This window comes from Macrotis lagotis, chromosome 3 (assembly GCF_037893015.1).
Source record: "Macrotis lagotis isolate mMagLag1 chromosome 3, bilby.v1.9.chrom.fasta, whole genome shotgun sequence".
Taxonomy (NCBI): Eukaryota; Metazoa; Chordata; class Mammalia; order Peramelemorphia; family Peramelidae; genus Macrotis; species Macrotis lagotis.
This window is the reverse complement of record NC_133660.1, coordinates 60,856,935-60,869,754: the sequence shown is the minus strand read 5'-3', so window position 1 is coordinate 60,869,754 and position 12,820 is coordinate 60,856,935. Positions and strand designations below refer to the sequence as shown.

At 37.7% G+C, this 12,820-nt stretch overlaps 1 protein-coding gene and 1 pseudogene across 2 annotated transcripts in view; one reads left to right on the top strand and one right to left on the bottom strand.

The window, feature by feature from the left end:
* The window catches only part of PPA2 (inorganic pyrophosphatase 2), a 128,520-nt gene extending 116,638 nt beyond the window's left edge, over positions 1 to 11,882 (bottom strand). For both annotated transcript variants that reach the window (XM_074228766.1, XM_074228767.1), the window contains exon 1: positions 11,684 to 11,882. In XM_074228766.1, coding sequence (XP_074084867.1) covers positions 11,684 to 11,879 — 196 coding nt within the window. In that variant the 5' untranslated portion in view covers positions 11,880 to 11,882. The remainder of the gene's footprint in view (positions 1 to 11,683) is intronic.
* Positions 5,617 to 6,291, top strand: LOC141517126 (ornithine decarboxylase antizyme 1 pseudogene; annotated as a pseudogene).
* Positions 11,883 to 12,820: the final 938 nt, after the last annotated feature.

Genomic DNA, 12,820 nt, shown 5'->3' with positions numbered 1-12,820 from the left:
CATGAGCTACAGGTCCTCTACTGCAGAACTCAGAATAGTCTTTTCCCCATTTCCCAATAGTTGCATTGCTTTTTTCCTTCTCTAATGAGAATGAAAGGTCTAAATTTTTATCCTAGAATGTTTTAACTTTGGAATTTATTGATTTAGAGCATGTTTTCCTCTTCAATTACTTTTTTTCTATAAGATTTTATTTATTTTGAGTTTTACAATTTTCCCCCAAATCTACCTCCCCACCCCCCACAGTCTTTACAATGTTTCCATGGTATACACTGATCTAAGTTGAATGTGATGAGAGACAAATCATATCCTTAAGGAAGAAAAATAAAGTATAAGAGATAGCAGAATTACAAAGTAAGATAACGGGTTTTTTTCCCCCTAAATTAAAGGTAATAGTCTTTGGTCTTTGTTCAAACTCCATGATTTTTTTTCTCTGGATACAGATGGTATTCTCCATCACAGATATCCAAAAATTTTCTCTGATTGTTGCACTGATGGAATGAGCAAGTCCATCAAGGACCTCCATGTTGCTGTTAGGGTGTACAATGTTTTTCTGGTTCTGCTCATCTCATTCAGCATTAGTTCATGCAAATCCTTCCAGGCTTCCCTGAATTCCCATCCCTCCTGGTTTCTAATAGAACAATAGTGTTCCATCACATACATATAACCACAGTTTGTTAAGCCATTCCCCAATTGAAGGACATTCACTTAATTTCCAATTCTTTGCCACTATAAACAGGGCCACTATGAATATTTTTGTACAAGAGATGTTTTTACCCTTTTTCATAATCTCTTCAGGGTATAGACCCAGTAGTGGTATTGCTGAATAAAAGGGTATGCACATTCTTGTTGCTCTTTGGATGTAATTCCAAATTTCCCTCCAGAGAGGTTGGATGAGTTCACAGCTTCACCAACAATGTATTAGTGTCCCAGATTTCCCACATCCCTTCCAACATCCAATTACTTTTTAAACATAGTTTTCAAATTCATTTTTTCAAATGTTTAGACTAACAAGGAGGATAGTGTGAAAAGGATCAATTCACTTCTTAATTAGCTTTCTATCTTGCTGCTATTTGCAACAACATGAAAGGGAAGGCAATTGAAAAAATGGCTGCTCTTGACAGGTCAGGGATGATGGTGAGAAAGAGATCATCTTATCAGGGTGATCTGCAATAATCTCCAGAGTTCAACTGTAGAAAGCATTCTATACATGTTCTAGTTAACCCTACTTCAACAAAAGAGAAATGATGGGAAGGGAATATCAAACACTTCTCAACAAGTTATCACCAAATATTTATGGAACACTACTATGTACAAAACATGCCAGGTACTGTAAAGATAAGGATGAAAAAATGTCGAGCAAAAAGCCCTCAAGGAGTTTACAAATAAGAGAAAATAGGAAAGTAAACTGACTTTAGAGTCAGAGAACCTGTATTCAAATACTACCTCTGATGTATACTACCTTGTGTGAATTTGAGCATATCACTAACCTCCCTGTGCCTCAGTTTCTTTGCCAGTAAAGTGAATGGTTTGAACTAGACAGCCTCTGAGGAAGGTCCCTTACAGTTCTAGATTTACAAGAGTATAATGGAGGTGGAGAATGGGAAGAATAAGACAGAAGCAGGATAACAGAAGAGGATATGATAAGAGCAAAGAAATGACCCATAGGAAATTAAGGGAGGGGGCAATAAGCTATCAGCTGTGGTGATGAGAAGACAGCTCATTTTCCAGCTGCACTGAAATAAACCTCCTATGCAATGATTTGTCTAGCCATTTCCCAAATGATAGACCCCCCCCCCTTTTGATTCTATGGTTCTTGTTCCAGGTCCAAAAGTTCTGCTATAAAGAAGATATATGTAACATTTCCTTCTGTCTTGGACCCCCCCATGAGGTAAAATGGCCAGCACCAACAAGTTTGAGTCAGAATTGTCACTTGTCTAATGTAGTTCCAAATTATTTTCCAGAATACTGAACCAATTCACAAAGTTTCCATATCCCCACAGACCCTCCAATATCAATTACTTATCTGTCTTTTATCATCTCTGTTAAATTTCTGGGTATGAGGTAACTTGTCTTTGTCAAATTAAACTCATAAGTAGGAGAACAAGGCTTTTTTGAATCAGGGTAGAAAACTCACAGAAAAAGGTTCTTATTTTTTTTTTAGGAGAAAAGGGGAAAGGGGGGTCACATATAGTAGCAAAACTGAGTCATAGATTCCCAATCATCCTTGTCAATTTTGGCAAAAATACCCATTTATTCTGGTTTATTTAACCTTTATGATCTAACTCACCATAAATTGCAATGAACAGGACAAGGATATTAGAAAGTGAAATTCAGCTTAAGTTCCTTTACAAGGTAAGATGGAGGGGGGGGGGCTTAGGTGTGGTTCAGCTCAACTTAATAGAAACTAAGTATCTTAAAGTAATGCAATGACATTTCCAAAATTCTGATATTACTAGGCTCATTTAAGGAGTGGCAAGTCTATTTGATATTAAAAATTTTCTGTCATCATATTAGCAATTTTTCTGGCACCTTAATTTGCACTCTAATATTAAGGGTAATAACAAGGATTTTTTTTTTCATATAGCTGTGGATCATTTGCATTACGTCTTCTGAAAACTACTCAAGTCCATTGAGAGTTTATCTTTTGGGGAGTAGCTGAATAAACTATAGTATGTGAATGTGATAATATTTTTACACAACCCCCCCCCAAAAAAATCTACCAAAAATATGGAAAATTCAAGAAACCATGCAATTTTAGGCAAAGTTAGTCAAACCAAGAAAATATTACACAAGAAAACATATTATAATAATAATATAACTGCCCTAAAAGTCATTAAAATCAGGTCATTACAATAATTAAGCTTGACATTAGAATATGAATAATTAAATATATCTCTCCCTAGTGGTATTCATGAGAAGCATGAGGCACATGTCAAACATGGTCAATGTGTTGATTTGTTTTTGTATAATTAATGAAATACAATTTTTAAAAAAAGCTAATGAACACAGTAGATTTTTGTCATTCTGGTCAAAGAATACCAATTTATACAGAATTAAAATTACGATTTATGCAAAGGGTGACAGAAGCATAAAGCAGATAGGATATATTAAGTGACCAGTGGAAAAGGAAACAGAACAAACAGGATAAAGCTGTAAAACTACAAAAATGCAGTCTTACAGCAAGAGTAAAAGACAATTGATAGAAACCATGTACTCCACCAGTATCTACATAGGGTCAATTAAGAAGTTCTGCAAAGTTGCAGGACATAAAATAAACTCCCATAATTAATCATGATTCTTGTATATTACTATATTGAAAAAAAGGAAACAATTGAGAAATTCTATTTAAAATAGCAAGGTATAAAATACTTGAGAGTCCACCTAATAAGACATAGATAAGAACTGTATGAATGTAACCACAAAATACTTTACAGAAATATACTTAAATAATTGGAGAAATATTGTTCATAGCAGACCAAGTCAAATAATAAAAATGGCAATACTACAGTCAATTCACTTATTCATTACCATACTAATCAAACTAACAAAAGATTATTTTATAGAACAAGAAAAAAGTATTTTTAAAATGCATCTAGAAGAAGAAAAGACCATAAATTTCAAGGGAGATAATAAAAAAAAGTTAGGAAGAAAGAGGGTATAGCATTACCAGTTCGGTATTGGTCTTTAAAAAAAGAAATGTCCATTTCTATTAGAAGCTCATAAATCTGAAGTTGAAAGGGTTTTCCTCAGAGCCTGTCTAGTGCACTTTTCAGGCAAGGAAATTGAGGTTCTGAGAGGTTAGTGATGTGCTCAAATTCATTCTAGTAGTAGCAGTACACATCTGAGGCAGAATTGGAACTCAGTCTCTTTATTATTTTCTCTTATTTCATAAGCTTCCACCAGATTCACCAGTAGATAGCCATGGAAGAGATTAGGTACAAAACATGCAGAAATAAATAAATCCAGCACCTCCCATTCAATAAACCCAAAAACCTCAACTACTGAAAAAAGACTCAGTATTTGACAAAAACAGCTGAGGAAAACTGGATAGTACAATGCTGATAATTAGGTTTGCACCAATACTTTTTGACAAGATAAATTCAAAATTGATACATGACCTAGGTATAAAAAAGTCACAGTGTTGCAGAAAGCAAATAGTTAAATTCTGTACCTTTCTATAGTAGACCACAACATGGGCTATGCTGACTGTGTAACCTGAGAAAAATATGTTCTTTTAACGCTCCTTGCTACCCCCCTGAGAAACTGTCACTGGGAACAGTCCTCCCCTATACCAGACTTAGAATTGCTAACAGCCATCTGGGTACCCTGATAAGGATGCTGCTAAAAGGAGTCTACAAGGAGAGAAATAAAGGCAGTAGTCCAACGAGATAAGAAACTCTTAGCTCTTTGTTTCCCAAAATGAGCCTTTTTATACCCCTGAATACCCGTCATAATCCTTGGCTTATGCCTGCCCCTGCCCCTTATACCTTTCCTAGTACAAAGGATGCCCCTATATAAATCCTAGCTTTTTCCCCCTACTAGGGACTCTTTATCCACCATAACCTTACTCCTGCAAAATAAAACTTAACTGTCTCTTAATACCTTAATACCCTGAGTTGTGAGTCATTGTGAAAGTCTTTCTTTATTCAAACCCTAGCTTATCACCTGAATCCCAAACTGCATCAACAACATAAATAAATTAGAGAAAAAAAGAAGAAACTAGCTTCCAGATCTATGGAGAAGGGACAAAGACAAAGACTAAACAGAATCAGGAGATTCACAAAAAGTTATAAAAGGGATAATTTTGATTACATAAAATGAATAAATTCTTAAATAAATACAATAGTTAAGATAAGAAAGTGGGAAAATAATAATTGTAGCAAGTTTCTCTGATAAAATTCTAATTTCTAAGATATACAAGGAACTGATTCAAAATTATAAGAATAAGAGTAAGGATATGAATGGGCAACTCTCAAGTGAAAAAAATGAAACTTTATAGCCATTAGAAAAAATACTCCAAAGCATTAATTATTAGAGAAAATGCAAATTCAAGCAACTCTAAGATTCTGTCTCACAACCCTCAGATTGGCAAAGCTGACAAAAAAAGCAACTAATAAATCTTAGTGGGGCTTCCAAAAACAAGCATTATGGGTACAGATGTGATTTGGTTCAATAGTTCTAGAAAGCAAATTAAAGTTATTCCCCAAAACGTGTATGCCTTTTGATCCAATGATACCATTAATGGACCCAATGATCTCAAAGGGGGGAAAAAGAGATATTTGTATAACAATATTTATGGAACTTTTTTGTAGTGACAAAGACCTGGAAACTAAGACAATGTCCATCAAGAAGTGGGTAATTACTGAATAAATTATATTATCTGGTTTTAGTGGAATACTATTGTGCTATAAGAAAGGAAGAAATGGTTTCAGAGTAACTTGAGAAGTATGAACTGATGTAAAGTGAAGAACCATACATCATACATACATCAATACTGTAAAAGTGAACAATTCTGAAAAACTTTAAATACTCTGCTCAGGGCAAATGGTGAGCAGCAGAAGTGGCCCAGAGAGGTACAGGGGAGGTTTCCTGATTTTGGACCTCCCCAGCAGCCAGATGGTGAAATCTTCCCTGTAGCGGATCCTCAACAGCCACTGCTTTGCCCAAGAGAAAGAGGGGGATAAACCCAGCACCACCATCCATGTCAGCCGCACCATGCCAATCCTTGGCTATCACAGCAGCGAGAATTCCAGGGTCTCCTTCAATTGTAGTAACCTGGGTCCAGGGCCTGATGACCCTCACCCACCCCTGAAGATCTCAGGTGGGCAAGAGAATAGTCAGAGGGGTCACAATCTTTCAGCTAATTTATTTTATTCTGATGATCAGCTGACTGTAAAAGAGGAACTAACATCTAATAACAGGACAAGAATTCTAAAAGTCCAGTCCAGGCTTACAGATGCCAAAGCATTTTAATTGGAGAGCAGTGCTGAGCAACAACAGCCTCTACATTGAAATTCCAGTTACAGACACATATAGTAAGACTTGAATCATAGATTCCCATTTGCTACCTGAAGGGAGCAAAGATAGCTTTGCAGTTCTTGAGTTTGCTGAAGAACAGTTTCATGTTGATCACATCTTTATATGCTTCCACAAGAATAGAGATAATAGAACTGCATTGCTCCGTACTTTCAGCTTTTTGGGCTTTGAGACTGTGAGATCAGGGTATCCCCTTGTCCCCAAAGAACAGATGTTTGCTTCATGGACTACACCTTTGAGAGACTCTTTGGATAAAAACTAAATTGCAACTTTGCATCTTTAGAGCTTTCTTGTTGTCTGTAAAGATGAGACTGTGGAAATTTTGTCAACGTTGATTACAGTGCATTCAATGTTGTGCTTTGTAGAAATATTGTGACCAACTGCTCTAGGGGTGGAATGTTGAAAATTTCAGACCTTTACCATCTTTTCTGGATTTGTCCACATATTGTAATTGTGCAAATAAATGCTCACTCCAAATTAGCAGTATATTTCTTGAAGTTTAATTGTTTGTGATACTGAAGTATTTGCTTCAATTCTAAATAAAAAAAATTATATTTTACTTTTTCATTGCTAGTTTAAGATGAATGCAACTATCCTTACACATTCAAAAGAAGTTCATTTGAAATAAAGTAGTATCTAGACTGAGAAACCAAAATCGTAGAGGTCTCTTAACTTTGAAAGAAAGATATTAATCTGCCCTTCTACTGTTCTCAAATCAGAATAAAAATGATTACAATTAGAAGGGAAAAAACACAACTCTGCTCAGTGCAAAGATCAATCCTATTCCAGAGGACTAATGATGTGGAATGTTACCTGACATTCTCCTGACAGAGAAATGAAAGATTCATATGCAGGATGAGAAAGACATTTTTTGAAGGGGGTAATATGGGTACCTGTTTGCTTGACTATGCATATATGATACAAATTTCTTTTTAATTCCTTCTTTTCTTTGTTCTTTTCTTCTCTTTTTTTCCCAATGGGATCCAGTGGGGTCATGAGTCAGGCACTACTAAAACAACAATGGGAAAAAAAAAGGAATCGCCATACAGAGACGGATATTTGTGCTCTGCCAATTTGTGATATGACTCATCATATGATCTTTGAGGGATAAAAAGCCCTTGTTGATTAGTAGCGGCTGACTCTTCAGGATCACATTTGGAGTTTTCTTGACAAAGATACTTAAGTGACTTGCCATTTCCTTTTTCAGATCATTTTTCAGGTGAAAAAACTGAGGCTAATAGGATCCCACAGCTGGTAAGATCTGATGCAAGATCTGAACTGGTGTCTTCCTGCCTCCAAGCCCAGCTCTCCTCCTAATGTACTACTACTTAGCTACCTAGGTGTTGTGGTACAAGGACAAATAAAAATGACTTTTGAACTCTCTATGTCACTACTCCCTTATTGATAATTAAGAGCTAATAATAAACATTCTAATGTGGGAAACATCATTTTTCCTATTCATAAAGAATAACTTTAAATGATTTTAAACAGAATTTCCAGGCAAAAAAGTACAAGCAATATGGCCAAGAAGTTATGGATGAGCAGGGGCTTGACCTTTAGTTTCATGAATGACAATATGGAAGCCAAGTACAGTAATGAACAGAGCTCTGGATTTGAAGATAGAAAACCTGGGTTGAAATCCTATCTCATCCAATGAATAAATGTGACCCTGAGCAAATTTCTCTATACCTAAGTATCCTCCTCTGTAAAATGAGGCCAGACTCAATGGTCTCAAATGTCCCTTTCAGTTTTAAATCTATGATCCTATGAATTCTAGTTCCATTGTAGTTTCACAAATATTACAAGATGGTGCTTTGTAACAATCAGACTAATAATGTACATAGCCTTTGGAGGTAGGGATCACGTCATTTAAAAAAACATATATATATATGTATAAATGTGTGAAATATATATATATATATATATAAAACATTTATAATGTTAACATATTAAAATATATTTTAAATATATAAATATAGATTCCCCCACAGATAAATGATCAAAGGATATGAATAGGAGCTCTCAAATGAAGAAATACAAAGTACTACTCTATGAACAAATGCTCCAAACCACTAATAATCAGAAAAATGCAATTTTAAACAACTCTCAGATTTTACCTTAGACCTATTTGATTAGCGAAGATGGCAAAATAGAAAAATAGCAATTTTTGGAGGAGCTTTAGGAAAAACAAGCATATCTGGCAAAAAGTTGTTATTGGTCTAGCCATTCTGGAAAACAATTTAAAACTACACCCAAAAAGTCACTAAATAAAACAATCGCTAAAGGAGAAATACTACTATATTATACTTGGAATATATTATAGCCCAAGAAAATCAAGAACAGAGGAAAGAACCAGGAAGTATTTTCTCAATCTGTATTAATGTCCCTGGTGCCTGAAATACATTAGGTATCCAAGTTGATTGATCCAAGAATGCAGAAAGATTTTAAGCACTGCTTTATATTGTAACAAACAACAGAAAATATGAGGTACCCATCAATTGGGTATATAAATGGAATAATATTACAATATAAGAAACTGAGAAATATGATAAATTCTGAGAAATTTAATCGAGACCCATAAAAACTGAAATGAAGTGAAATGAGCAGGAGAAAAATTACACAGTGACAACAATGATATAAAAGCAAAAAATTTTGAAAGACCTCAGAACTCTGATCAAAGTAGCAAACAACAGCAACCTCAAAGAAGGATGATTAAAAAAAAACCCTGTCAACTCTTGATATAATAACTGGACTGCAGGTACAGAATGAGATATGTATTTTCAGAAATGGCAGTGATGGACTAAATATATTTGTTACAAGGTTGGGTTTCTGCTGGGGATGAATGCAAGGAAGAAAACAGAAAGGAACACAAATACAGTAGTTTTCTGTTTTGATTTGTTGTTTTGTTTTTTGCTGTAGACATATTTCAAAAAAAAAGAAACTGAGAAGACAAGTTCTAGTTTCTAATATGACTCTTTTCCCCCTTTATATGCTGAATGCTTATTTTTGTTAATGATTAGTAAAGTCATAATGAAAAAGAAACTTTAGCTTAAAAGAGGAAAACTGAAATTGTCCAAAACAAAAATATGTGTAGTCAAAGAGCTTTGTCTCCCAGTTATATTTCAATCAAACATTTATATGTGCCTGCCCCCTGTATCTCACAATATGGCTTCCACACAGACAATTCATTATTAATACAAAGTAGGAAGCCTTATCTAAAAAACAATATAAGTAAAACCACTTATATTTCTAAAATTTTTCACCTCCTACTCCACTATTCTTTCAAGAAAACAAAATGTCTGTAAATATAAGAAATATTTTTATTTTAAGTCTTTTAAGAAAAACTCCTTATGGAAGCAGTTCTATGCTAATGGTTTTCCTGTGGAAATGAGTTTAAAGTTGCTTCACAATATAAGGTATAAGCATTGTAAATTGCAAACACTTAAAGTTTGTGTGAGGCCAAGTGGCTAGCGGCATACCCCTTCCACTAATTTAAAAACCCCTTGAGGTATAATCTACCCCATAGCAACAAAGCTGTACTAAACCAACAGCACCATCTGGTGATGGCTTGTGTGAGGAGCTGGCCAACATTTTTTCCCCTCCACTAGCTTCTTTCTTCCTACTCAGGCAGAAAAAGTCATGGTCCACATATTTCCTATCTTCTGTAGCTCACTGCTTACCTGATTTTCTCTCGGATAATCTCTTTCTCACATGAATACTCACATTCCCTTTAACATCCTCCTCACCCTGCTCTCCCATCTCCCTCCTGGTTAACTCAGGAAATCTCACTTCATTCTATGACTAATCATAGCTGGTAAAATAATAATAGTAGTATTGGTAATCTCTGACACAAAAAAAAGGAAAGCCAGAAATAAAATTTGACCACCTCATAAACCTTTCAAAATATATTAAATCCTTCTTTCATAATTACACCAATCTCCATCTTTTCCCCACTAATTAAACCAGCTTTTCTTCCAAAAGCAGTTGTCAAAATGTCAAGATAATCTTCAAACCTTTTTTTTAGTATTTTTAATTATGAGTAAAAGTATTATTTGTACAATGATGTAACAATGATGTTTACTATTGCAAAGTTTTAGGACTTAAATGTGTGATGGAGTCACAGAAGGAAGGAATGATGATTTATTAGACAGTTTTGGAACATAATCCATTCATTAAACTTGGAGAAAACTCTCCCCTCCCCCACCCTGAAGAAAGAAACAAATTCTGTGTACCTGAGAGTATCTATTTGAAATTCACTAAAACAAGGATACACCAGTAAATGATTTGCATCCAATTAAAATTGCAAGTCAAACCTTGAAGGACTGGCTCATTCCAAACGTGCAACAATTAGGGACAATTTGGGGCTGTCTGCAATGGAGAATACCATCTGTACCCAGAGAAAGAACTGCGGAGTTCAGACAAAGACCAAGGACTATTACCTTTAATTTGGAAAAAAAAACTGATATCTTATTGTCTGATGTTGCTATCTTATACTTTATTATTTCTTCCTTAAGGATATGATTTCTCTCTCATCACATTCCATTTGAATCAATGTATACCATGGAAACAATGTAAAGACCGGCAAATTGCCTCCTGTGGGGGTGAGGGGAAGGAGGTAAGATTAGGGGGAAAATTGTAAAACTCAAAATAAATAAAATCTTTAAGAGAAAAAAAAGTAAAATAAAATTGCAAGTCAAGCTATTATCATGATTAGAAAAAAACAAAAGAATCAGTGAAGAGGTTGCCCTAGGTCTGGCATAAATCAGTTTATGTGATCTTTAACTTCTAAGATTCAATTTCTTCCAAAGCCATAGGATTATCTCTAAAGTCCTTTCCAACTCTAAATCCTATGGGCTTCTACGGGCTCTCACAGCCCTTTCAGATAAGGGGCAACTCACACAAATAAATCCTCAGTCAGTGACCCTCGCGAGAGGTCAAGTCAGCAAAACGGACAAAAACCCCATTTCAGTAAGGAAACCAAGGGTCAGATCTTGCCTCTGCCAAGAGGTTTGACCCGTCAAAGAACAAGTCACGTAGCCCGTGTGTCCCAGGCAACATCTAAGGCTGTACAAGGGCACAGTAAGGCTGCTTTACGTTAATAGTTTCCCCGATGAAGTCTTTCATCCATTAAACAACAAAAAAAAACCTGCCCCTTAGGAGCAGCCAAGATTCTACTAAACTCGTTCTGTGAAAAACAATGGAAGCGTGTCATAGGATCAGAGCTATAAACGGGGAAATTCTACCTATTTCTGACAACTTTCACGGCCTTCCCTTCCAGGGATGTTGGCCCCAAAGGCGCAGAGCGGACTTGAAACATTGTAGCGTCGGGGGAGTAGAAAAGCTGGAGCTTGGAGAGGCCAGAGGGGGCCCGCGCCTGCGCAGTGGGCGGGGGAGGGCCCGTGGGAACAAGCCCCCCCCTTCCCGCTCTTGGAACCCCCCCCGCCGGGAGCGCGCGCGGCGAGGCTGGGGGAGGGGCGGGCCGGGAGGAGGTGACCTTGAAGCGAGGCTAGGGGAGCGGGGGGCGGGGCGGCAGGAGCAGGCGGGGAGCGGGCAGAGGGAAGGAGAGGAGAGGACGGGGCGGGCGCCGGGGGCGCGCTGGGCCGGGGGCGCGCTGGGCCCGGAGCGGGCCGGGCCGCCCGGTACTCACTGAAGTAGAGGCGGTACTGGGCGGAGCCCGGGCGGCCCCGCTCCTCCGTGACGTACCGGCTCATGGCTCGGCGCGGCGGCGCCAACGGCCCCCAGCGCCCGGCCCGGGCCGCGGCCCCGGCGCCCCGCAGCGGCGGCCCGGAGCTCGGCGCCGGCGCGGGCCGGAGCCGCAGCCGCAGCAGCCGCAGGGCGCGCATGGCCTCTTCTTCCGCCTCCTCCTCCTCGTCCTCCCCGGGCCCGGCCCGCCCCGGCCCCGCCTCCGCCCCGGGCCCCGCCGGCCTTCCTCCTAGACTTGGAAACGGGGGAGGGCCTGGGGGACCGGAGGCCTGCCCGTGCTCGTCGCCCCCAAGCGGCGTATTTATGAACCCCGCTTTGCAGTTGGGGAAACTGAGGCAATGGGGCGGCCGCCTTGCCACATCGGCCCGACCGAGGAGGTCGCATCTGAACTCGGATCTTCTATTTAACAAAAACTAGAAAACTGTCAGAAATTAGGTTTGGATCCCCTCCTACCCGTCCCCAGGGTAAGCTCCACAAAGAAGCAAAAGGGGAAATTAAGTTTCAGGTGTATAGATGGGGCAAGGGATCAGCGAGAGGACAGGGACCCTCTGGATGGCCCAAAAGGATTCCAGCACAAACCCGCCCCAACTAAGAGTAAAAGGAAAACATGCAGAGAATGGGGAATTTTAAAAACACTTGCCCAATAAAGGTTTAAACACATACATTGATACACATTTACTGTCGGTCTATCTATCTATAAATGGATATATATATTATATAAATAGATGTATTATATCTCTATAAATAGATATATAGAGATATAATAGGTATAAATATATGAATATATAAGTATTGCATACATATATAGAGATATATAGATATAAATATATATCTATTATATAATAGATATAGATAGAAAGAGATATATAATATATGTATAAATAGATATATAATATATAAGTAGATATAAATAGATATATAATATAGCTATAGATGTAAATAGATATAAATAGATACATAGATATAAATATATGCATGCTTATTTGCCACATACATAATAGAGATTGACCAATGGAAAGTCTGCAAAAGTAGCTGAGCCCTGCTTTTAAGGAGTGGGCTTTTCCTGTATAGATAAATGTGT